At 39.2% G+C, this 25,343-nt stretch overlaps 1 protein-coding gene across 3 annotated transcripts; it reads left to right on the forward strand.

Moving 5' to 3' along the window:
- Nucleotides 1-1,759: 1,759 nt before the first annotated feature.
- Nucleotides 1,760-24,539, forward strand: mffa (mitochondrial fission factor a). Of its 3 annotated transcripts, XM_061919028.1 has the most exons (8): nucleotides 1,760-1,966; nucleotides 5,785-6,002; nucleotides 6,150-6,319; nucleotides 6,430-6,518; nucleotides 17,894-18,058; nucleotides 21,459-21,515; nucleotides 21,713-21,797; nucleotides 24,097-24,539. In XM_061919028.1, exons 2-8 carry the CDS (start codon nucleotides 5,789-5,791, stop codon nucleotides 24,226-24,228), a joined length of 912 nt encoding a protein of 303 aa, XP_061775012.1. In that variant the 5' UTR covers nucleotides 1,760-1,966; nucleotides 5,785-5,788; the 3' UTR covers nucleotides 24,229-24,539. The 3 variants fall into 3 exon arrangements, with proteins under 3 accessions (XP_061775012.1, XP_061775013.1, XP_061775014.1); XM_061919029.1 differs by lacking the exon at nucleotides 17,894-18,058; XM_061919030.1 differs by lacking the exons at nucleotides 17,894-18,058; nucleotides 21,459-21,515 and having other exon boundaries at nucleotides 1,761-1,966.
- The last annotated feature ends 804 nt before the right edge of the window (nucleotides 24,540-25,343 follow it).

Raw genomic sequence — 25,343 nt, forward strand, 5'->3', positions numbered from 1 at the left:
ATCTTTTAAAATATCCTATTGACAGATAGACCTAATGTTGATCTAGAGATTTAAAACTTAAATAATAATAAAAATGATAATACTGAATAATTACACATTTTTAACTTTTTTTTTTTTTTTACCAAAACCCTTTGGAGTCCCCGGGATCATAACTGAGTGGAGGCCTGAATGTATATTTTTTATACATATATTGTATTGGTTTTTCCCACATATGCGGTCCTCTCCAAGGTTTCTCATAGTCATCATTGTCACTGTCACCGACGTCCCACTGGGGTGAGTTTTCCTTGCCCTTATGTGGGCTCTACAGAGGATGTCGTTGTGGTTTGTGCAGCCCTTTGAGACACTTGTGATTTACGGCTATATAAAATAACATTGATTGATTGATTGATTGATTGAAAATTCAATATAAAAAAAGTATTGTACAAAATGAAATGTGTAAAAAATTTAATAAATAAAAATTAGATTACACAATGTAAGATAAATCAGTGCACTAAAAAATCCAGGGCAGAAATATTCGTTGCTTCAAAACTCAGGCCTTACTTCCGGTCAATCTAGACTGAAACGAACGTTCCTGTCTCTGATCCGGCCAATGAGAAGGCCATCAATCCATCCATTTCCTACCGCTTATTCCCTTCAGGATTACGGGGGGCGCTGGAGCCTATCTCAGCTACAATCGGGCGGAAGGCAGCGTACACCATGGACAAGTCACTAGCTCATCGCAAAGCAATGAGAAGCTTCAGGCTAAAAATGACCGGAAGTGGGTCTTGAATTTTTGATGCAAAAAATATTCCTGCACTGATTGTTTTGACATTTAATTTTTCTTACACTTTTACACTGAATCTTCACCGATTTTTTAAATTTATTTTTACTATTTTTTTTTTATGAGTTATTTTACACTGAAGCATTTAAGTCCCATCTTAAAATTAATTTTTATACTCTAGCCCAGTGGTTCTCAAATGGGGGTACGCGTACCCCTGGGGGTACTTGAAGGTATGACAAGAGGTATGTGAGATTTTAAATAAATATTCTAAAACAAGCTGCTATTCAAAAATTCTTTACAAATATATTTATTGAATAATACTTCAACAAAATATGAATGCAAGTTCATAAACTGTGAAAAGAAATGCAACAATGCAATATTCAGTGTTGACAGCTAGATTTTTTTGTGGACATGTTCCATGTACCTGGAAGGTAGAAAAGTGCTATACAAGTACAATCCATTTATTTATTTATAAATATTGATGTTAAAGATTTGGGTTTGCCCACATATGCGGTCCTCTCCAAGGTTTTTCATAGTCATTATCGACGTCCCACTGGGGTGAGTTTTTCCTTGCCCTTATGAGGGCTCTGTACCGCGGATGTCGTTGTGGCTTGTGCAGCCCTTTGAGACACTGTGATTTCGGGCTATATAAATAAACATTGATTGATTGAAAACCACACATAATTTACTCACAATTTTTATTCAATTAAATTGTCAGCATAATTTGAAACTCAAACAAAAAATTTCAGGTACATATATTCACTGTCCAAAAAAATATTTTGTAAAACCAACACAAATTAATCACCATGTGTCTGCACACACACATAACCCTCAGTAAATATGTTTTTTAAAAAATGAATACACTCACAGTTATGTTTAATGTAGTTTTGTACTATACTGTACAGGTGTATTAAATTATACGTAACGGTTAAAAAACAAACGTCTGTGCTTTTAATTTGAGCGCGCGTCCCCGTGACGTCACTTCCTGTGACGACACGTACTTTCCTGTCCTACTGAGCGCACAGACGCGGATGAGAGGAGGTTCCTCTCTGACAACAACACACTTGACAGCTCCCGCCCTTTACACTTAATGTTCGTCACTTGTCTGTATTTTGGGGTAATTTCAAAGATTTCTTCGCCAGTCGGGACTTGACAAAAAGGACCTGCGAGGACGTAACGTAGTTATCTTTAGAAAAGGAACACAAGGTGAGAAACAAGCTCCAACTCTTTCAATGACGCTAATGCTAGCTGGTTGGCTAATGTCTTTTACACAAAAATGAAGATTGTTTCTTCTAATGTCAGATCTGCAACACTTTTACTAAACAACCGCACTGAGCTTCGTTTAAATTGCATTTGCTGGAAATATTGGCGTATTTTAGTTTGAACAAGTTTGAGGGTGACCGCTCTTGTAGCTATGCTAACATGTGTGGAACCCTGGGAAATAAAACATCCTACGCCAAATATTAGGATATTTTATTGCATTAAAATTATTGTCCGGTGTTTACCATATTTATAAATGTATTAAGTGCGTTTATTTGTTGTAAATATGTGTGTGCTGGACTGTCATGAAGTCATCTGACAAAAATTGAGTGTGTCTACTCAGTCATGAGTTCTCACCATGTGATTTTTTTTTATGTTTATTTATACATTTCAACAATTACAAACAGCAAGTCCAACAACAATATAAAATACTACAAATTATTATGAAAACAGTACAAAACAGCGCCAGGGGGTTATAAATTCAAAATAACAAAAGTAGAATACAAAAAAATATATATACTGTATATAATAAACAAAGTGCAAAGTAATAAGCTCATTCAGATTCATTAAATAACTTAAAGGCCTACTGAAATGAGATTTTCTTATTTAAAATGGCATAGCAGGTCCATTCTATGTGTCATACTTGATCATTTCGGGATTTTGCCATATTTTTGCTGAAAGGATTTAGTAGAGAACATCGACGATAAAGCTCGCAACTTTTGGTCACTAATAAAAAAAGCCTTGCCTTTACCGGAAGTCGCAGATGATGTGCGCGTGACGTCACTGGTTGTAGAGCTCCTCACATCCTCACATTGTTTATAATTTGAGCCTCCAGCAGCAAGAGCTATTCGGACCGAAAAAGCGACAATTTCCCCATTAATTTGAGCGAGGATGAAAGATTCGTGGATGAGGAAATTTAGAGTGACGGACTAGAAAGAAAGAAAAAGGCGATTGGATTGGGAGCGATTCAGATGTTTTTTCACAAATTTACTAGGATAATTCTGGGAAATCTGTTATCTTTCTATTGTGTTGCTAGTGTTTTAGTGAGTTAAATAGTAACTGATAGTCGGAGGGGTGTGTCCACGGGTTTGTTGACGCCAGTCTCTGAGGGAAGTCACGATCAGCTGCAGCACGACAGAAGGTCCGCTGATCTCCGGTAAGAGGTGACTTATTTCCACAATTTTCTCACCGAAAACTGCCGGTCGACATTTAGTCGGGATCCATGTTCACTTGACCGCTCTGATCCACAGTAAAGCTTCACCTCTGGGAATTTTAAACAAGGAAACACCGTGTGTTTGTGTGGCTAAAGGCTAAAAGCTTCCTACCTCCATCTTTCTACTTTGACTTCTCCATTATTAATTGAACAAATTGCAAAAGATTCAGCAACACAGATGTCCAAAATACTGTGTAATTATGCGATTAAAAGAGACGACTTTTAGCTGTGTGTGGTGCTGGGCTAAAATATCACCTCCAACCAATAACGTCACAAACACGCGTCATCATTCCGCAACGTTTTCAACAGTAAACGCCGCAGGAAATTTAAAATTGCAATTTAGTAAACTAAACCGGCCGTATTGGCATGTGTTGCAATGTTAATATTTCATCATTGATATATAAACTATCAGACTGCATGGTCAGTAGTAGTGGGTTTCAGTAAGCCTTTAAACATTGCAACAAAAATGCGAAAATAACAAGTGAAGTAAGACGACCCCCAATTCCAACCCAAAATAGAAGATTAAAATAAAATACAAAAAATCGGTCTTAGCCTTGGCCCTGGAGAGGGGGTGCAGACTGAGGCCAAGGGAAAAAAACAACAACTCATAGCCATGGTACACAGCCCTCTTACATGTGTGTAAGAGGGAAACATCAAAGAACACAGAGGACATTAAAGACATCAAAGCAGCAGATACAACCAGACACTTCTACATACAGCTATGAATAAAAACTAAAAGAAACATATGCACTGTGGTGGCCTCTGCGGTGTTCCACGCCATCGTCCGCTGGGGTGGAGGGAGCATGGCCAGAGACAGGAGCAGACCCAACAAAGAAACCAAGACAGCAGACTCCACTCTCGGCCAGTGTCCGGTCCGCATGGATGAGCGAGGATACGTCCAAGGTGACTGAGGTGTCCGACACAAGACACCACAAAGCCTCTCCGTCCCAGCGCTCAGTGCTAGCTCCGCAGCCCTATCCCCTCATCCGCACCTCCTCCAGTCCCTCCAAACTCTGCAGTCCTGTCCCCTCATCCGCATCTCCGCCAGTCCCTCCAAACCGACTCCGGTGTGGCAGACACCCAGCAGCTGGTCTCCATGGCCAAAAGGCTCCCTGGAGGCAGATCCAGAAGTCCACAAAAAAGCACCACAGAGGTCACGAAAGTGGCACCCCTTGTCACACAGTCCCAAAGGGTCCCGGACCAAAAGGCAAAAAAATATAATAAGACATGAAAACAAGAGGGAAACACAAAAGGATGACACAAGAGCACAGAGCTCCTGCCAACAGCAGCCACCACAGCAGCGCCATCTTGGAAAAAAAAAAATGCCTGGTCAAAAGTGGCAAACTCTACCTACTCAGTGGCCTAGTGGTTAAAGTGTCCGCCCTGAGATCGGTAGGTTGTGAGTCACACCAAAGACTATCAAAATGGGACCCATTGCCTCCCTGCTTGGCACTTAAGCATCAAGGGTTGGAATTGGGGGTTAAATCACCATAAATGATTCCCGGGCATTGCACCGCTGCTACCCACTGCTCCTGTCACTTCCCAGGGGGTGATCAAGGGGATGGGTCAAATGCAGAGGACAAATTTCACCACACCCAGTGTGTGTGTGTAACCATCATTGGTACTTTAATTTGAACTTTAACTTAATGACCTCAGTCAACTTCTTAAAGAGGAGGAAGAAAATGACAGTGGGTCAAAACCTCCTGGAAGATGAAGTGAGAGAAAAAACTCCCTAGCCGCTGACTAGAAGACAATTGCTAAGCCAAGTAGGTAACCTGTATGACCCAATAGGTCTTGTCACTCCTGCTAAACAGAAGGGTGCCATTCTAGTCAGGAGAGCTATCCAAGAGGCTGGAACCAGCACAACCCGAGACATGTGGGAGAAGCCATTGTCAGAAAAGTTGAGGGAAGAAGCAATCCAATTGTTTGAAGAATACATCCGCCTCAGCCAAATTACCTTCCACAGAAGCCTCACAACACGCAACTGGACCCGAAAACCGTGGGGAGTGACATTCTCCATAGGGAGCGACCAGAGCTACGGAGCCGTGGTGTACCTGCTTTATTCGAGTGAAATGCAGTGTATGCAGTGCTATTTCCTACTACCCGTTTTTGATTAAATATAAGTAAAGCTTGGTTTGAAATATCTTTATTTGTATTCATTGTTTCTTTCAAATGAAAAACTTCGGGAAAATTGCAGATAAATTTTTTGTGAAGAAATCTGAGATTTTATTTTTAGGCCATATCACCCAGGCCTAGTTTGGGTGCAATTAATAAAATTAATTTCCATTTTTTTGTTGAAGTCCTTTGCTTTTTGAGGTGAAGAAACACTTTTCACGAGTTGTCTCAGCGTCATTGAGAAAAAAATTACCCTCAAAGCAACTTTCTGCAAAAGCTTAGGCAAATTCAGGCAGCAACAGTCACAAAAATGCCTGCGAAATCCTGGAGGGACTACAATATTATGCATTAGTAGTTGATGTATTTATTATGAAAAGTCAGATTACGTACCTCACAATAAGCTCATCAGTGAATTGGTCTTATTGTTTTTGTACAGCCAAATGAGTGGTGCAACATTCTCTTCCCCCATCGCCGAGATGGCGGAGATGAACCGTATCTACTATGACCTGGAGTACACAGAGGGGATCAGCCAGAGGATGCGGATCCCTGAGATGCTCAAAGTGGCTCCACAAGGCCAGGAGGACCCCGGTATTGGCCCACAGCAGTATCCGCACAGTGTCACAATGCAGGTTCCAGAAAGAATTGTTATCTCAGGTCAGTGTAATTAATAATGTAGACTTTCATCTGATTATTTGGAATGACTGTGTGTAAATGTTACAGTTGGTTTGGTTTAGTTGTGATGCTTCATCAATGTTAGGAATTGCTCTTATGGTATTTCATGGAGTTTACTTCTTATGTCAGGAGACAATGAAAACACCCAGTATGCAAGGCCGAGAGACCTCGATTTAATCCAGTCGACGCCATTAGAAGCCTTGTCCCTGAAGACCCCGCCCAGAGTACTCACACTCAGCGAGCGGCCTCTCGACTTCCTGGAGGAGGAGCAAAGAGCGACTCAGGAAAGCGAAGCCGTGGTAAGCAATCAATGCTGTTCCATTACAGTGTGGAAAATCTACAAATAAAATAATCAATCATTCCTGTAAATCCCTGCAATGGATAAATACATTGTGATTATTCCTCCTAGCTGCGGCCCCAAGGGCGATTAAAGCGAGAACGCTCAGCTAGCGAGAATGCCGCCGTCCGTCATAGCAGTCAACTGATGCACGATGCTTCGTGAGTATTTGTTCAGCCGCACAGTAATGGCTACTGGATACTTCCTCTGCATGCTGCTTCTCCTTCCTAGTGCTCCTTTCCACGCTTGTTATCGTCCTTTTTGTTCTGGAAGAGAGAGCTGGTTGTCCTTAGTCCCTGCCTTTAAGGCGTCTGTATCTGGGCCATTCCACTGAATCAATGCCATTTGCTTATTGTAACTCATCTAAAAATAAACTAGTTTCTTTTTTAACTCTAAATTTGACAATGCACATGTTGAACAATAAAAAAAGGGTATTGGCCCATCTGTGGTAAGTTAAATAAATGATAAATAAATGGGTTGTACTTGTATAGCGCTTTTCTACCTTCAAGGTACTCAAAGCGCTTTGACACTACTTCCACATTTACCCATTCACACACACATTCACACACTGATGGAGGGAGCTGCCATGCAAGGCGCCAACCAGCACCCATCAGGAGCAAGGGTGAAGTGTCTTGCTCAGGACACAACGGACGTGACGAGGTTGGTTATAGGTGGGATTCGAACCAGTGACCCGAGGGTCACTGGTTCAAATCCCACCTAAAAAAAACCATTTTGTTAAAGGTTGTTAAATTTTGGACTATAAGCAGCTACTTTTGTCCTACGCTTCAAATCCTGCGGCCTATAAAACGGCGCGGATAATTTATGGATTTTTTTTTTCCGCCAATGGTCATAATGATTTGAATACAACAGGGGTCGGGAACCTTTTTGGCTGAGAGAGCCGAGAAGCCAAGTATTTTAAAATGTATTTCCGTAAGAGCCATATAACATTTTTGGTAACACTGAACACAACTAAAACGTGAGTTTTTAAGTAAGACACACATTTATAGAGTATAATAGGTCTCTTATTCTTTGTAATTACATTGTTATTCTGAAGCTAACTGTGGAGAGGGCGTGGCCTGCGGGCCTGCAGCGAAGCAGGGTGTTGCCAGGACCGGCCTCGAAATCAGCGACAGGTGCGTAGATGGTCCACCTGGGCCTTGTTATCTAATCACCTGTCGCTCAGATATAAGCAGCAGCCAGGAGGAGAGACGGGGTTGGGGCTGGAGCCAGAGCGTGAGTGAGGACGAAAGAGAAAAAGACAATTGCTGGAAAGCAACTGAGAGACTTATTGTAAAATAAAAAAATATTGTAACCCTAAAACAGGCTCTCATGTCGGTGCTTGGTGGTCTGAAGAACCCCCAGGAGGACAAGCCCCACACTAACCAATAATAATTAATTTTTACCATTAACGCAACTTCTTGAACATAAAAAAGCATGAGAATGTTTTATATTTTAAACGCTATTTTTAACACTGTTATTACAAGTGGAATTATTCATTACTTATCGTGTTAAGCAATGTCAGCTCAGATTTATCTGAGAGCCAGATGCAGTCATCAAAAGAGCCACATCTGGCTTGCGAACCATAGGTTCCCTAACCCTGGTGTACAACAAATAGTTTTCAACAGACACCGGAAAGGTCAATTATTTGTGCTTCAGCGCCATATTTTGGGACAAGTTCACTCACTGCAGGTGCTGCAGGGTTAACGTCTACAGCAGTGACTCTCAATCTGTGATATGTGTACCACTAGTCTGAATACTGGGGGTATAGCTCGGTTGGTAGAGTGGCCGTGCCAGCAACTTCAGGGTTGCAGGTTTGATTCCTGCTTCCGCCATCCTAGTCACTGCTGTTGTGTCCTTGGGCAATACACTTTACCCACCTGCTCCGAGTGCCACCCACACTGGTTTAAATGTTACTTAGATATTGGGTTTCACTATGTTAAGCGCTTTGAGTCACTTGAGAAAAGCGCTATATAAATATAATTCACTTCACTTCATTACAGTATGGCCAACTAAATAACAATACACCATGATCGCTACTAAGGACACATGTGGCTGCGCAAGGATGCATGCAATTGCTGTTGTTTTGACATTAGTTTTTCTGACAAAATAGTTGGTCGAAATAAAGTTCTAAACATACCCCGGTTCATTACATGCTTTTATTTTGCGGATGTAAAATTTCGCAGCGGGCTTCACGGTGGAAGAGGGGTTAATGCGTCTGCCTCACAATACGAAGGTCCTGAGTAGTCCTGGGTTCAATCCCGGGCTCGGGATCTTTCTGGGTGGAGTTTGCATGTCCTCCCTGTGAATGCGTGGGTACCCTCTGGGTACTCCGGCTTCTTGCCACCTCCAAAGACATGCACCTGGGGATAGGTTGATTGTCAACACTAAATAAGCCCTAGTGTGTGAATGTGAGTGTAAATGTTGTCTCTGTATCTGTGTTAGCCCTGCAATGAGGTGGCGACTTGTCCAGGTTGTACCCCGCCTTCCGCCCGATTGTAGCTGAGATAAGCACCTGTGACCCCAAAGGGAATAAGCGGTAGAAAAATGGATGAATGAATGGATAATTTCGCAGCCAGATTTGACACACTGATGCTACTTTCCTGCAATGTTTAGTGACCAGCATGCACTTTAACACGCACCCGACAGTGCAATAAATGTAAAAAATTACACAGAGTGACATAAAAAATAACTCATTATGCCAAAATCTTAATATGCTTTGGACCAACAATCACAGAGAATTTGTGACTTTTATGTGAAGTATGTCAACTGTGGTGGGGGCCTCAAATGTATTTGTACTCACTTTTTTGTATTACTCATGTATTATTCAAACTGAAGTTTTGAGTGAATAGGCGTATATAACTCAGATATATAACACTAGTGAGCAGTAGAGAATATGGAGTGATTTTTTTTTTCCGGCCAGAACATATTTTGCTTTAATAATCCATCCATCCATCCATTTCCTATCGCTTATTCTCTTTGGAGTTGCGGGGGGCGCTGGTGCCTATCTCAGCTACAATCAGGCGGAAGGCGGGGTACACCCTGGACAAGTCGCCACCTCATCGCAGAGCCAACACAGACAAACAGACAACATTCACACTCACATTCTCACACTAGGGCCAATTTAGTGTTGCCAATCAACCTATCCCCAGGTGCATGTCTTTGGAAGTGGGAGGAAGCCGGAATACCCGGAGGGAACCCACGCATTCACAGGGAGGACATGCAAACTCCACACAGAAATATCCCGAGCCCAGCTACAATCAGGCGGAAGGCAGCGTACACCCTGGACAAGTCGCCACTTCATCACAGGGCCAACACAGATAGACAGACAACATTCACACTAGGGCCAATTTAGTGTTGCCAATCAACCTATCCCCAGGTGCATGTCTTTGGAAGTGGGAGGAAGCCGGAGTACCCGGAGGGAACCCACGCATTCACGGGGAGGACATGCAAACTCCACACTGAAAGATCCCTAGCCCAGGATTGAACCCTGACCACTCAGGACCTTTGTATTGTGAGGCAGACGCACTAACCCCTCTTCCACCGTGAAGCCATATTTTGCTTTTCACATATTTTTTGCAACTTCATAGTGTATATTTTGTATCATATTCCCAATTTTATCATCTATTATTACACCCAACATGTGGTTTATTTTACTTTTTCAATGTCCATCTATTTATATTTGTGTTTGACTTTCTCTTCTGTTACCAAATAGCATTATCTTAGTTTTACTGAGATTAAGAGATAGTCAGTCAGTTTTTGTCAAACTATCTGTTTAATTTATTAACTTCTACTGTTATTAGTTGTATTATCTGCCGTGTGTTCTCTCCTGAACAAAACACTGACGTGTTGTGTTTTCCCCGTACAAGACGCTGTAATTGGCTCTCCTGTGTTGATGAACCTTCCATACTTGTCTTCTCTCCGGGTTGTTGGTAAAGTGATGAAAACCTGCGGGTGGAGCAGCTCCATGCTGTACAACAGGGCATTTTTACACGTCAAAATACTAACAAAGAAGCGCCGCAAGCAAATTGCATTAACTCAAAGTTAGTCGCCCTGTAGTCACGTGAGTGCCTTTTGTCCAGTCATGGAGAAGATGCAATTACCTGTGGACCACGTGCGTTTTGGCATATTCCAAATATTTCAGAAGGGGTAATATATTTGGGTAACAGGACTGAGTAAAACCCTATTTTGTTAGTATAAATTTTACTTTTTGTGAATAAAATACATTTCAAGTATAGTTGAGAATAAGAAGTAACACAAATTTGTAGAAATATAATATTTTTAAAGGATTTTAATGATTACATTTCACGGTAAAATCTAATTTTAGTATGCACGGCCTGGCAACAAAGCTATTTATTTCAGTTTTCAAGATAATTTGATATTACCGGTGATCTTTTAAATTGCATTTATTAAAAAAGCAATCAGATCGATGTGTAAGGACACTGTCTATATAGTGCTTCCTGGGGATGTTCATGGCACCGATCAGTGAAATGGCCCATCTGCGTTCTGTCACTAATCAATTGACAATTAAAATGTAATCACTACTAATTGATCAATCTAAAAAAGGTTTGCATCTTATACATCACAGTACAGATTTGCTCTCTATATTTTTACATAGTCCCCTTTTCATGGCTCATTTCTTAAATGGTGGTTTGTGCTTTGGCTTTATCGTAATAGTCATACGTGTGTGTGGGTTCTATGTCGCATGTGAAAGGTTCTGCAGTAAAGATGATGTAAATGATTTCTCCAGGGCTGTTCTTGCTTAGTTTTGCTTTGTATATCACAAAGGCAATGTCCACACGAACACAGATACACCCACATAAAAGTGTCCACATGCAAACGCATTCACCTGCTGTCATGCACATTTTGTCCAATCAGAAGCCTGGAAAAGCAGCCAAAGCGGACTTGGTGGCATTACGCCTCTGTCAATGTGATAATGTTAGGTGTTTTGCAATGACATCTACAGTTGAGATCAAAATTATTCAACCCCCACACAATTTTGGTGTTTTAGCAAGTTGGACATTTATTCCGTATTTTGTTTATAGTCATATCAAATAAAGATGTGTCAAATAGAGAAATGCAACTTAAATTGTAACACTGTATTTTAAAAAATACCAAAAAAGGACATTTTTCTTAATATCTCATTGACAAATTATTCAACCCCTTCAATTCAATCCTTCAAACGTGATACATAACCGGACACAAGCTTCTTGCAACGATCTACAGGTATTTTAGCCCATTCTTCTTGGGCAAAGGCCTCCAGTTCATTCATATTCTTGGGCTTGCGTGCTGCAACTGCCTTCTTCAAGTCCCACCACAGGTTTTCTATAGGATTTAGGTCTGGCGACTGTGAAGGCCATTCCAGAGTTTTCCAACCCTTCTTCTGCAACCACTCTGATGTTTATTTGGCGGTATGCTTGGGATCGTTGTCCTGTTGGAAGGTCCAACGTCTCCCAAACCTCAGCTTCGTCACTGACTTTATGACATTTGCAGCTAATATATCCTAGTAGGAAATAGAATTCATAATGCCTTGAACGCGCTGGAGATTCCCGGTACCTGAGGCAGAGAAACATCCCCAGAGCATGACTGACCCCCACCATGCTTAACAGTAGGAAAGGTGTTCCTCTCTTTGTAAACTTCATTTTTGCCTGGTAGTCAGAAGTGGGGTGCGCCTGGGAGTTCTGGCATGGAGGCCTTCATCTCGTAGTGCGCGCCTTATTGCTTGGGACGAAACCTGCGTTCCCCCCCTCTGCAATGTCCTGTTGTAGTTCCTCAGCTGTTACCCGGGGGTTTTTTACCACTACGCTTCAAATACCGGACAGCAGTTTCACACAGCATCCTCTTTCTACCACGCCCAGGTAGTGTTTCCACTGCCTTTAGCTTTAAACTTGCGAATTATGCTCCCAACTGTGTCTCTTGGAATGTGTAATGTCTTTGCTATTTTCTTATATCCATATCCTTTCTTATGAAGAGAAATTACCTCCTCTCTTGACTTCTTTGACCACTCCATGGACTTCACCATGTTGCAAATACACCATTGACCATCTACAAGAAGCTGAGCGTCACAGTCTTTTTCAATCAGTTTAATTATTGCTCGTTATGGTTCTAATCACATCTAAAGGTGTTTTCAACACCTGATTGAAAATACCTTATTCAAATTCTGTTCTTAAGAGTTATGATCTTTAAGGGGTTGAATAATGTTGTCAATGAGATATTAAGATAAATGACACTGTTTGGTATGTTACAAAATATAATGTAATTCAAGTTGCATTTGTCTATTTAATGCATCTTTATTTGATATGACTATAAACAAAATACGGAATAAATGTCCAACTTGCTAAAACACCAAAATTGTGTGGGGGTTGAATAATTTTGATCACAACTACATTATAATTGAGATCAACCCACACTCGCGGTGTCCAGGAAACCACATAAATATAGATTTTGAATTTTCTAAAGAACGTGTGTGTTTGTGAAACTAACACAGTAACACTCAAAAATAAGTCATGTTATGTTGTGTTGTTCAATAAGGGATAAAAACATGAGATAATGTTTATTTCCTTTGACTATGGATGTTCCAATCAGGGTTTTTTGCTGGTTATTCTGATACCTATCATACATGTGACAGACCGGCCGATACCAATATGAGTTTTCTAGTTTTTCTACATTTCCCATAATGCATTGGGTCAAACTTGGGTCGGATCATTTCTGCGAGTGCATGAGTCTGGCCTTGACTACAAGATGTCCACAGATAAACACAAAAGTCACAAACCCATTCGCAAACAAAACTTTCTAGACTATTTATTATAAATTTGAGTGTGAAAGTGTAAAATGGGTTCGGTTGGAAAATGAAGTAGGTAATCAAGTCCTTGTATGAAACATTGAGGAAGATGTCGTGATCTCTACTCCATTCAGACTTTTTAATCTTGCATGGATCCTTGCATCCAATTACGACTGTTTGCTCCTTATAACGACAAAGGGACTTATCATGTGACCCAAAGTATTTCTCCATTGTAACAAAATCTGTGGAATTTTATTTTCTACTGAATAGTTCAGACATATTATGTGTGCATTGTGGGATACGTCAACAAAATATCATTAGCTCTCTTTATCGAGTGCATTAAGTGTAACTCTTTACATTTATTTATGGGGCGTGCCACTGACAGTTTAACAATATCAACACAATATTTAAAGTACTTATTTAGTGTCTTTTATTGCATACAATTGTTTGATTAAAACAAAGTCAATCGTACACAATAACTAACAAAGCATAAATTACTAAGTATGTACGAACGTCCTTTGGGTTTTGCCTCAAAGTCAACCTCAAAGTCTTCCTTTGTATAGTGAATTATTCCGTGAGTTTGTGAACATAACCAAAAACAAAGAAAATGATTTTGAGTTAATAAAAATAGCTACCTCATTAGTCTTGTATCAATTTATGGGGCAATTCTCCCTCCTCTTGGTTTTGTGTACTGACTGATAATGCCGACCCACCTATAATTATGTCCTCTCTCTAAGTCCTACTAACCTACTTGTTAATTTTCTGTTAATACGCTTACTTTCTTTTGCAACGTGGTTCCATCTACACTTCTTAAACTTTACTAAGCACTTACTTCTTGCTGATGTTTAAAGCTAACTTAGCGGTTAGCATAGCATGCCTGCTCCAGGCTTGCCCTCAGTGTGTAACATGTATAGCACAGTACTAAGAAATGTAGTTTATATGTGAGTGTGAATGTTGTCTGTCTATCTGTGTTGGCCCTGTGATGAGTTGGGGACTTGTCCAGGGTGTACACAGCCTTCCGCCCGAATGCAGCTGAGATAGGCTCCAGCACCCCCTGCGACCTGGTAGAAAATGGATGGATGGATGCTGTAATGGAGGTGATTATTATTAGCAAGGGGGAGCGGCTCCACACTATGTATGGGGACAAAAATTAAATAAATGCAGTGTCAGCCAGAGGGATTTAAGGTTTGTGATCAGCAATAAATCGGCAATGACAACCACTTCATTTTTAACGAAAAGCGGCCGATCAATCGACATCTCTTTCTTATTTTTTTTTGGTTTAAAAGATTTGTTTATTAGATTTTTGACATACAGACAATAAATACAACCAAATGTTCTTTTTTCTCCCACAAACAAGTAACCCACAAAAATAATGTATCGAATTGAATTTAAAAAACACATGCATCAGTCAAATAAGTACAGGCATATATTGACATGAAGCCACAGACAACTGCACTCCTCTGAGTGTCTCCAATATGGTGCAGCAATACACAAAAGCAGAAAAAAAGCTCATCAATTATCTACCTTTCAATTACTTTTCAATTATGGTTAAATTTGAGATCAGTCTCTTATAGATTTTAGGAAATCACCCCATACTTCCTGAAACTTCACAGAACAGCCGTTCAATGTCAGCCTAATCGTCTCCAGTTTGAGAAAATACAGAACATCTTTAATCCAGCGGCTGTGGCAAGGGGGCATTGTTGCCTTCCAATTTAACACAATGAGTCTTCTAGTAAAGTATTGAATACTTCAAGATATGTTTTGGATTCGCTAAGGGAAGATGACTGAGGTACTACCCCAAATGGTCAGCTTAGAGCAGGCATGTCCAAAGTGCAGCCCGAGGGCCATTTGTGGCCCCCAGCTAAAATGTTAATGGGCCCCGGCCCATTCTAAAAAATACTATAATAATAATTTAAAACATGAAAAAGTAATAAAAGAGTCAACAGTGACATGTAACAAAAAAAAGTTGCAATGTTGACACTAATAACACAAAGCTGCCATGCAGACTGTTATTGACCTGCTGAAGGCTGCAATTACTTCACTGGAACAATTTCACTTTAAAATATTTTGGGGGGATAATATTGCATATTTTGTGCAAAACAAAGTTTTCTTTCACAAAAAGGCAAACAAAAAAGTATGGAAAATCCAATTACGACTAAAAAAATATAAATATACATTTCGCTTATTTTCAACACTTATTCTTTTTTTATTGTTATGAATAATTGACCTATTTAGGGCAGTGGTCCCCAACCTTTTAGTATCCGCGGACCGGTCAGCGCCTAATAATTTGTCCCGCGGCCCGGGTGGGGGGTGTGGGGGGGGGGCTAATAATCTGTCGGGGGGGTAATCCCTTTTTTTATTATTATGTTTTTATTTTTTTTCTTTGCCAATGGGTGTGAGTTTTCCTTGCCCTTATGTGGGCCTACCGAGGATGTTGTAGTGGTTTGTGCAGCCCTTTGAGACACTAGTGATTTAGGGCTATATAAGTAAACATTGATTGATTGATTGATGAAAAAGGGACGTTTTTGTCATGAAAAGGGGATGTTTTTGTGGTTGGTGCACTAATTGTAAGTGTACATTGTTTTTTATGTTGATTTAATAAAAATAGAAATAAATTAAAAAAATATATTTTTATTTTTTTAGGGTTCCAATTACTTCACGTCAAATATTCCACTTTGAAATGTTTTGGGGGGAAATGTTGCATCGTTTGTGTGTTTGCCATATAGATAAGGGTTTTGACATAAAGGCCATACACATAAAAAACAACATTTTAAAAATGTATTATAACAACAGACAAACCTGAATTTGATCTTGAGATTTAAGCATTAAATGAAGAAAATAAAAATGTATGACTTATTTCTAAGATTTTTATGACTGAGACTCTTCCTGAGACCGGGGACCAAACTTGAGGAAAGCCATAAAGATAAAAAAAAACTACAATATTGTATTGCTTTTAAAAAGGAAAAAAATCAAAATGGCCCCAGCATGCTTTGATATTTCAGTCTGCGGCCCTCAGCGGAAAAAGTTTGGACACCCCTGGCTTAGAGGATTCGGTTTGATCTTTTTGCTAATTAACAAAGTCCAATAAACGCACATTGATGGGCAAATCCAAAACATATGTTTTAAGTTAGCTGGGGACTGTTGACACTGATCACATAATAGCGATATTCCGTCATACATCTTAGCTAGCTGGACCATTTTCTACCGCTTGTCCATTTTGGGGTCGCGGGGGGTGATGGAGCCTATCTCAGCTGTATAGTAAGTAGGATGTATTAGCTTGCATTGAATAAGAATGTCTAGCACAAATAGAAGACTTATGAACTCTACTTGGGCTTCACGGTGGAAGAGGGGTTAGTGCGTCTGCCTCACAATACGAAGGTCCTGCAGTCCTGTGTTCAAATCCAGGCTCGGGATCTTTCTGTGTGGAGTTTGCATGTTCTCCCCGTGAATGCGTGGGTTCCCTCCGGGTACTCCGGCTTCCTCCCACCTTCAAAGACATGCACCTGGGGATAGGTTGATTGGCAACACTAAATTGGCCCTAGTGTGTGAATGTGAGTGTGAATGTTGTCTGTCTATCTATGTTGGCCCTGGGGTGAGGTGGCGACTTGTCCAGGGTGTAGCCCGCCTTCCGCCCAATTGTAGCTGAGATAGGCGCCAGCGCCCCCCGCGATTCCGAAAGGGAATAAGCGGTAGAAAATGGATGGATGGATGAACTCTACTTAAAATTTGTGTCCATCTCTCCAAAGATAAGGCACTCCTATATCCTCCACCCAAAGTGCCATCCATTTCCTACCGCTTGTCCCGTTCGGGGTCGCGGTGGGTGTTGGAGCCTATATCAGCTGCATTTGGGCGGAAGGCGGATTACACCCTGGACAAGTCGCCAACTCATCAAAGTCCTCCCAAAGTGACTTAATAGATTTCAGAGACTCAGGGTGTAAATGAGAGATTGTGTTATAAATATGTGTAATTGATCTTTTAAAGTGGTGTCAACAAAGCATCTAAAACTGTGTCATTCGGTAAGTTTGAAAAAGTATTACGAACAAAACTGTGAATCTGTAGATATCTAAAAAAAAGTGTTGATTAGGGAGTGGATATGTATCACAAAGTTGCTGGAAAGAGGCAAAAGTGTTGTCAATATATACATTTTTTATGTTGTTCATTCCCAGACTTGACCAAATGCACCATCGACAAGAAAGGGAGGGAAAGCAGGATTAGCAGTGATGGGTGCAAGACTAGAAATAGTCTGTAAACCAAAATAGCACTTGAACTTTACCCAAATTCTGAATGAGGTTTTGGCACAGGCCAACAAGTCTTGTTTGTGAAAGTCATGTCCTCTTAGTATGTTCAATGCCGGCAAGCCAGTGTTGTTTTGTCATTGTACCATGGAAATGACGACAAATGACGACGCACACTTGTGACATCATCAGACGATGTGAGGACCGATTTTTGAAACTCGTCACCCTGGCCAGGGGTTTCCAAAGTGTCAGTTTTTAAGGACAAAGGGTATGCGTTTGCGTGTGGACAAGAAGCCAGAAGGCATAGAAAAGTGTTTAAAGTGTGTGTATGGACATGGCTTGAATCCTTTCTTGTTGAGCAATGAAGCACTATTGATTTGCAAAATGTACATATTTGAGGATAGTTCCTTCTCCTTATTTCTGTCCCTTTCCTTCCTTGTTCCCCTTCTCTTTTCATCTGTCCCATTTCTTTTCATTTTTTGATTTTCTAAATTGGCTGCTCTTAACGGTTGCCTCCGAGCAGTGGGGCACCGCCCCCACAAGCCACCCTTCCCCCCCGCTCCCCTCCCACTGCGGCCGAGGAAGAACACAAGCTGTACAGCGCTAGTGGCGTTTTATCTTTCCTCCAGTCCACTACACGCCGGGCCTACCAGCAGGTCCTTGAGGTCTTGGATGAAAACCCTCGCAGGTGACCTCCTAATTGTCACAAATCTCTTGTCGGCGGTGAGGAGAGTTTGTTCCAAGTTCAAAGTCAGTCAGCGTTTCTTAAGCAGCGAAGCTCACTCTAATAGGAAATACATATTTATGTACATCTTAAGTGAGAGATTTTTTTTTTTTTGCCACAATGTGATATGTTATTTTTAGAAAACAATGCAGAATTGGTCCTATAAATAGACTGTTCTACCTTGTGGTTAAATATATTGTACTAATCGTCATATTTCTTGGGCTAAAAGTAAACGTTTGCATGAGTTATACTAACAGTGTTAATACTGTGTTGTCTATTAACACCAAAATAATAATGATTGATTACACTCAGAACTGTTATAGCTGCTGTATGTCACGGATAGGGGCACTACAAAAAAGTGCTGACAAGATATAAGATAAAAACACTTAAATATAGAAAAAAGTAAAAACTGGTGAAATTATCTGTCAATGCAGTTAGTTAAATTTACTTGATATGATATCCTAAATTAAGATTTGTATGTCAAGAAATTGTCAGGACTTTTAAGATAGGAATAAGTATTTTATTCTGAAAACAAGCATTATTTATTCAATTTGCAAATCTTAAATTAATGTTGAAGAATGTTTCAAACAAGATTTTCCTTGTGAGGAAAACCAAATTATCGTATTTGATTATTTTCTCTATTTTAACTTTTCTTGACTAGAATAGACAAAATATAATTTTTCATGCTAAAATTAGGGTTGTGATGTGAAGTCAATGATCAATAATAAGTGAATAACTCTTAACTAAGGACATTTCTAGAAATAACATAAAAAATCTTGGCAAGTGGCAAATAATTTGCTGTGTGGCTGTCTCCCTCCATTTGTTGAGTTAGCGGCAAGCATTATGTCCCGCCCACTTCCTTGTCCGACCACATCAACCGCACCACAAATCCAAATGGACGCGACAAAATTAGTACGGTTAGAGCTTCAACGATTAATCAAATAATTTGATTCAAAAATAAGCTTAGATTTTTATTCTGTTGTTTTAAATTAACAGTTTTGAGTGCAACTAAAAAAAATATCAAATTTTAAACCGCATTAAGTGACCAAAACATTGTTTCCACACGACCACCGCATTAAAATAGATTTTGATAAATTCTTAAGCGGGACTTACTATGCAAAATCTACTTTTCTTGCCTATTGGTACCTGTTTTTGTGTATTTGGGATCTGCGTAAGTCCCAAAACTTTTAAATGAAAGCATTGGCCAAACTTTAAAATGAAAACATGGAGGCATGGCGGAGATACACTATATGGCCAAAAGTATTTGGCCACCTGCCTTGACTCACATATGAACTTGAGGTGCCATCCCATTCCTATGATGTCGGTCCACCTTTTGCAACTATTACAGCGTCAGCTCTTCTGGGAAGGCTGTCCACAAGGTTGCGGAGTGTTTTTATAGGAATTTTCGACCATTCTTCCAAAAGCGCTTTGGTGAGGTCACACACTGATATTAGTCGGGAAGGCCTGGCTTTCAGTCTCGGTTCGAGTTCATCCCAAAGGTGTTTTATCGTCTTCAGGTCAGGACTCTGTGCAGGCCAGTCAAGTTCGTCCACATCAGTGGATGTGGCCGGGCCAAGTGATTAGGACACCTAATTGTGATCACATACATTTGGCTGTATAGCGTATTTATAAAACAATCTTGCTTTCCTTCTTACTTCCTCCAAACAAGTCGTTTGGAATTTTCACAATTGATTCATGATATTTTTCCAATTGGTGACGTCAGCGGATATCTCCATATATGGTCAAGATTTACCCGAAGATCTTTGCGCCAATGTAGTCCGGCTTCGTAGTCAGTAAGTTCCTTCTTTTACACTATCCTCTTGTTGTGGGGCAGACTGGCTCGTACATGCACAGGCATCCTCTGCTGTTGCCATTTCAAATACAAAGTAGTCATAATATTATTACCCCTTTAATACACACATTTTGGATAAGCAATTTTAATGTATTAGGGGAAAAAAGGTTATGACGAGCAAAGAAATTAGCGCTGTCAAAATGAACAAGTTATGTGATTAATCAACAAATTATCGCATTAATCATGTACACACTTGAATTATCATGCAATCACAAATACATACGTCAGTACAAAAATGAGTGAGGAAACTCCGACTGGTGTGCTTGCTGGCAAATTTCACTCCAAAATGCAGCCTGGAAGAAATGTACAGTTGATAAAACCGTTACCAAGTTTTGTGCAAGAAACATGGCATGCATTCATTTAAAAACGTTCCTGTATAATAATAAAATTGCATTTGTTGCATAGCTTAGCTTACTACATTTTCCAAGTAGCTCGCCCATCACTGGTCGTTTCCTTTATTGTTAAATGTGTACTAAAAATAGAGAAATAATTTGCTATCATGTAGGGGGGCTCAAAAAAATAAATTCACATCCAAATCGCGGTTTGTGATTCTAAATCAATTCCTAATTTTTGAGAATCAATTAAGAAAAAAACGTTTTTTAAGTATTGTATCAATAAGTATCGTATTTGTATGTCTTCTTAATTGCTAAATAAATGTATATATGAAGTATAGTAAAGGTGGCATTAAGGTGGAGTTAGGTTGCTCTATTTTCTTTTACCAGATTGATTAACATTCTGGGATTTTTGTAAATAAAATCTTTTGAAAAGTAAAAATATAGAATGTTTTTAGGCCACCACCGTGCCTATCAGTCGTAAGTCAGCAGCCAACAAGATGTTTTGTAACCTTCAAAAGGTTGTATTATAATTTATAAACCAAATACTATATTACAAGAATTGGGTTGAATCAAGAATCGATTCTAAACTGACTCGTCACCCCCAAGAATCGGAATCGAATCATATCGTGAGTTGCCCTACTTTTTTATATATATATATATATATATATATATATATATATATATATATATATATATATATATATATATATATATATATGTATGTAATAATCCAACACATGCATCTAAATGAATATAGGTTTGAAACAGATGGTGTTAAAATTGTTTTACACAAATATAAAAGAACAAAAAAACAAACATGCATTTTATCCCTCAAACCACCCCCCCCCGTAATCAAGTACATTTGCTCCCCCCCACTTATGAAATCCAAATGTTGTTCCTGGTTGTGTTATTATATTTTTTAAGTGATATACAGCAGTTTTTTGGTGTTCAGGTTCTACAAATATGTGTGAAAATAACATCAGTCGAAACAACATAATTTTGTTAAAGGCCTTTTCCTCTGGTGCACAGATTCCAAGGCAATTGTTGGAAGCATATGACAAATGTATAGGATGAATAAGCCCCTTGTGTGGGCATGTGTCCAGCACTATGCTATTTGCCACTTCTGTCTCTTATTTTTCCCCTTTTTCCCAAACCCGTATTTCCTTACCTCCTGTAGAAAACCATCCCTGCGAGGGGGGTCGGCTTCAAGCTCCAACCCCCTGAATGAATCCAGGTAACGATCACGTAGCACTCATGTAGCCATTTCGTTCCTCCTCCATTCTACTCATCCTTTCCTACCTACTGTACCTACCAAGGGGGGGGAACGTTGCCTTGAAATATCAACAAATACTTCGAAATTGCATGTACTGTTTTATGCGAGCTATTGTATGTGAAAACTTAATACAGGTCATTGTGTTTCTCTCATTTAAGGATGGCGTTATCAACCTACGAAGCCTCTCTGGATGGGGGATCCGATGACATGACCGTTGTGGATGCAGCAACACTTCGACGACAGGTTAGGTTTGCTCTTGTTGCTTAGTGTGTTTCGAACATGCATACACTTACAATGTAATATATACATTTTATTTATTTTTTTCATTAAAAAAATGTCCAAGAAGGAGTAGGAAGAAGCAAAGCTTATTTAATCCTACCTGTTACGAGGTTGATATGCAGAGTGCAACAAAGTTCGTATGCGTGAGGACAGTAAAAAGAGAGCCAACTCGGCGTCTTCTCTTCAACCACATAGCCGAGGCCTTTTTACTATTCATACAAACATGCATATCGCGCCAAGAGAGAAGAGGCGCGTTCACAACAACAACGTGATGACGTCGCATGTTTGGCAACGTCAGATCCGCTTCCACATTATCAATACACAAATAAAAGAAAACTATTCAGTGAGTAAGGGCGCAAAAAAATAGAAAGCTTAACACTACCCCTAAAGTGTGGGCTTCCCTGCTTAGGCTGCTGCCCCCACGACCCGACCTCGGATAAACAGAAGAAGGTGGATGGATGGATGGTAGAGATGTACGATAATGGCTTTTTTGGCGATATCCGATATTCCGATATTTTCCAACTCTTAATTACCGATTCCGATATCAACCGATACCGATATATGCAGTCGTGGAATTAACAAATTATTATGCCTAATTTTGTCGTGATGCCCCGCTGGATGCATTAAACAATGTAACAAGGTTTTCCAAAAGAAATCAACTTAAGTTATGGAAAAACAATGCCAACATAGCACTGCCATATTTATTATTGAAGACACAAAGTGCATTATTATTTTTAACATGCCTCAAAACAGCAGCTTGGAATTTGGGACATGCTCTCCCTGAGAGAGCATGAGGAGGATGAGGTGGGCGGGGTTGAGGTGTGGGAGGGTAGGGAGTAGCGGTGGCGGGTGTATATTTTGTACTGTCCCGGAAGAGTTAGTGCTGCAAGTATTTGTTCTGTTGTGTTTATGTTATGTTACGGTGCGCATGTTCTCCCGAAATGTGTTTGTCATTCTTGTTCAGTGTGGGTTCACATTGTGGTGCATATTTGTAACAGTGTCAAAGTTGTTTATACGGCCACCCTCAGTGTGACCTGTATGGCTGTTGACCAAGTATGTTTGCATTCACTTGTGAGTGTGAAAAGTCGTAGATATTTTGTGACTGGGCAGGCACGCAAAGGCAGTGCCTTTAAGGTTTATTGGCGCTCTGTACCACTCCCTACGTCCGTGTACACAGCAGCGTTTTAAAAGTCATACATTTTACTTTTAGAAACCAATACCGATCATTTTGAAACCGATACCGATAATTTCCGATATTACATTTTAAAGCATTTATCGGCCGATAATATCGGCAGTCCGATATTATCGGACATCCCTACTTACGAGCAATTACTGTATTTTCCAGACTAGAGCACACCAGGATATAACCCGCACCCACTAAATTGTTGAAGAAAAAATATATTTTCCCATGTATTAGCCACACCGGAATACGAACTGCAGATATATACCGATACGAAAGATTTTGTAAACGTTTATTTATATACAATAATTGATTCCAAACGATGTCTGTAAAACGGCAGTAAAACGACTAATCAAACAAAACAGAAGTCATGGTCATGGACCCACAAGCTTCAGCTTAACAGACCCAATAACTCCACGGTGACGTCTTGGTAAATTTACTGAGGAATTTGTGAAACTGAAACGATACAAAAATAATGCCATAGTAAGTTAATAATATCAGCACAGACACTTGTAAACTTGTTAGCATATTAGCTCATGCTAGCGACGCTAGCGTCATTACATCAAGATGGCACGTGCAACTGCGCATGAAAACACTCGTGCAGACATCACACATGGGACGGTTTAGTAAGTATGAATTGTTATAGTTATATTCGAAATCTTACACACGTTGCTTAGAGTGATAGATGAAGAATCCATACGAGTAGAAACGTTATGTATGGCTGGAAGCGGAACTGCACTCCGATTGAAAAAAAAAAAACAAAGCACTAACCGAAAATAGAAGGACACCTGCAGTGAGCGAACTCGTACATAAGATGGAATAAAACACTTTCTAGGTGTATTTGCTTGTTTGTTTGCTTTTGAAACTTTTTTATTTTGGCTGTTATTGGACAAAAAAATAACAAATAAGCCGTATTGTTCAAAGTTTTAGAAAAAAGTAGCGGCATACAGTCCAGAAGTTAGGGTATTAACACATTTGTACACTTCTCCTTCTCTATTTGTAATACATGTAATACAACTGTGGCATTACAGCTGGTCTGTAACTGAGGAAATGTACACTTTTTGTTTTCTTCTTCATTTGCAGCTTATCAAGTTGAATCGAAGACTCCAGCTCCTAGAAGAGGAGAACAAAGAGCGAGCAAAACGAGAGATGATCCTGTACTCTGTCACCGTAGCTTTCTGGCTGGTCAACACCTGGGTGTGGTTGAGACGTTAAAATACATCTGTATTTATGGTATAACACCGTCAAAACATAATATCCCTACACTGTGTATGATAAGTTGTAGACGCTGCACTCAGGCCATCTAAGGAACAATCATAAACTATTTTCTTCTTTGGCTTATTTAATACATGTACAGTTCTTTTTTTTTTTTTTTTTTTTTTTTTTACTTTTGTGTTGTTGTTAGTTTTCTGCTGTCATTATTGGTTTTTCAACCTTAACCTCAAGCAATGCTAATAAGCATTATTTGTAAATATTTGTCACTTTGGAAAGAATTCATGAATAAAAGTACAGCTTGGTTTACCAAAGTAGGAACATGAACGCTCTAATGTGTGTAAGGAAGTTCTACGTTTATTGTAAAAAAAAAAAAAAAAAAAAAAAAAAAAGCTTAATGTGAATATCAAGTGAAACATGTGGTCAGGTGTATTAAATCTGGAGTGAAACGACACTCAAAACTCCGCAAACACACAAAAATAGTTTTACTCACGCCCAACAATTTGCAAGTAACAACGCCTTTTTTTATTTAAAAAAAAAAAAAAAAAAGCACAGGTAAAAACGGTTTTCTTCAATTAAAACTGTTATTCACAAGTATAAAACTTGTTTTCACTTAAAAAAAAAATATTCTCAAGTAAAAAATATTTTTTGCAACTATAGAAAATTATTTTCTTCAAATAAAAAGAATACTTGCAAGTATTAAAACAATTTTCTGTAAGTAAAAAAAATATTTTCAATTATACAATTTTCTGAAAGTAAAAAAATGATTTGCAAGTCAAACAAATTCAATTAAAAAATATTTACAATTATAAAAAACAGTTTTTCTTTAAATAAAAAAAATGTTTGCAATTAAATGATTTTCTGCAAGTAGAAAAACATTTGCAAGTATAGAAACAATTTTATTTTATTAAAATACAATTCACGGGTTTAGAATATGATTAGTAACCATAAAACCCTTTTTTTAATTAAAAAAAAATGAAAAAAATTATTAAAAACAAAAAACAATTCACAAATATAAAATCAAAAATTATTTGCAAGTATAAAAACTTTTTTCTACTTTAAAAATTTGCAAATATAAAATCTCTTTAATGAAAAAAAGTATTTGCAAGTATGAAATC

This window comes from Nerophis ophidion, linkage group LG13, assembly GCF_033978795.1.
Source record: "Nerophis ophidion isolate RoL-2023_Sa linkage group LG13, RoL_Noph_v1.0, whole genome shotgun sequence".
NCBI lineage: Eukaryota > Metazoa > Chordata > Actinopteri > Syngnathiformes > Syngnathidae > Nerophis > Nerophis ophidion.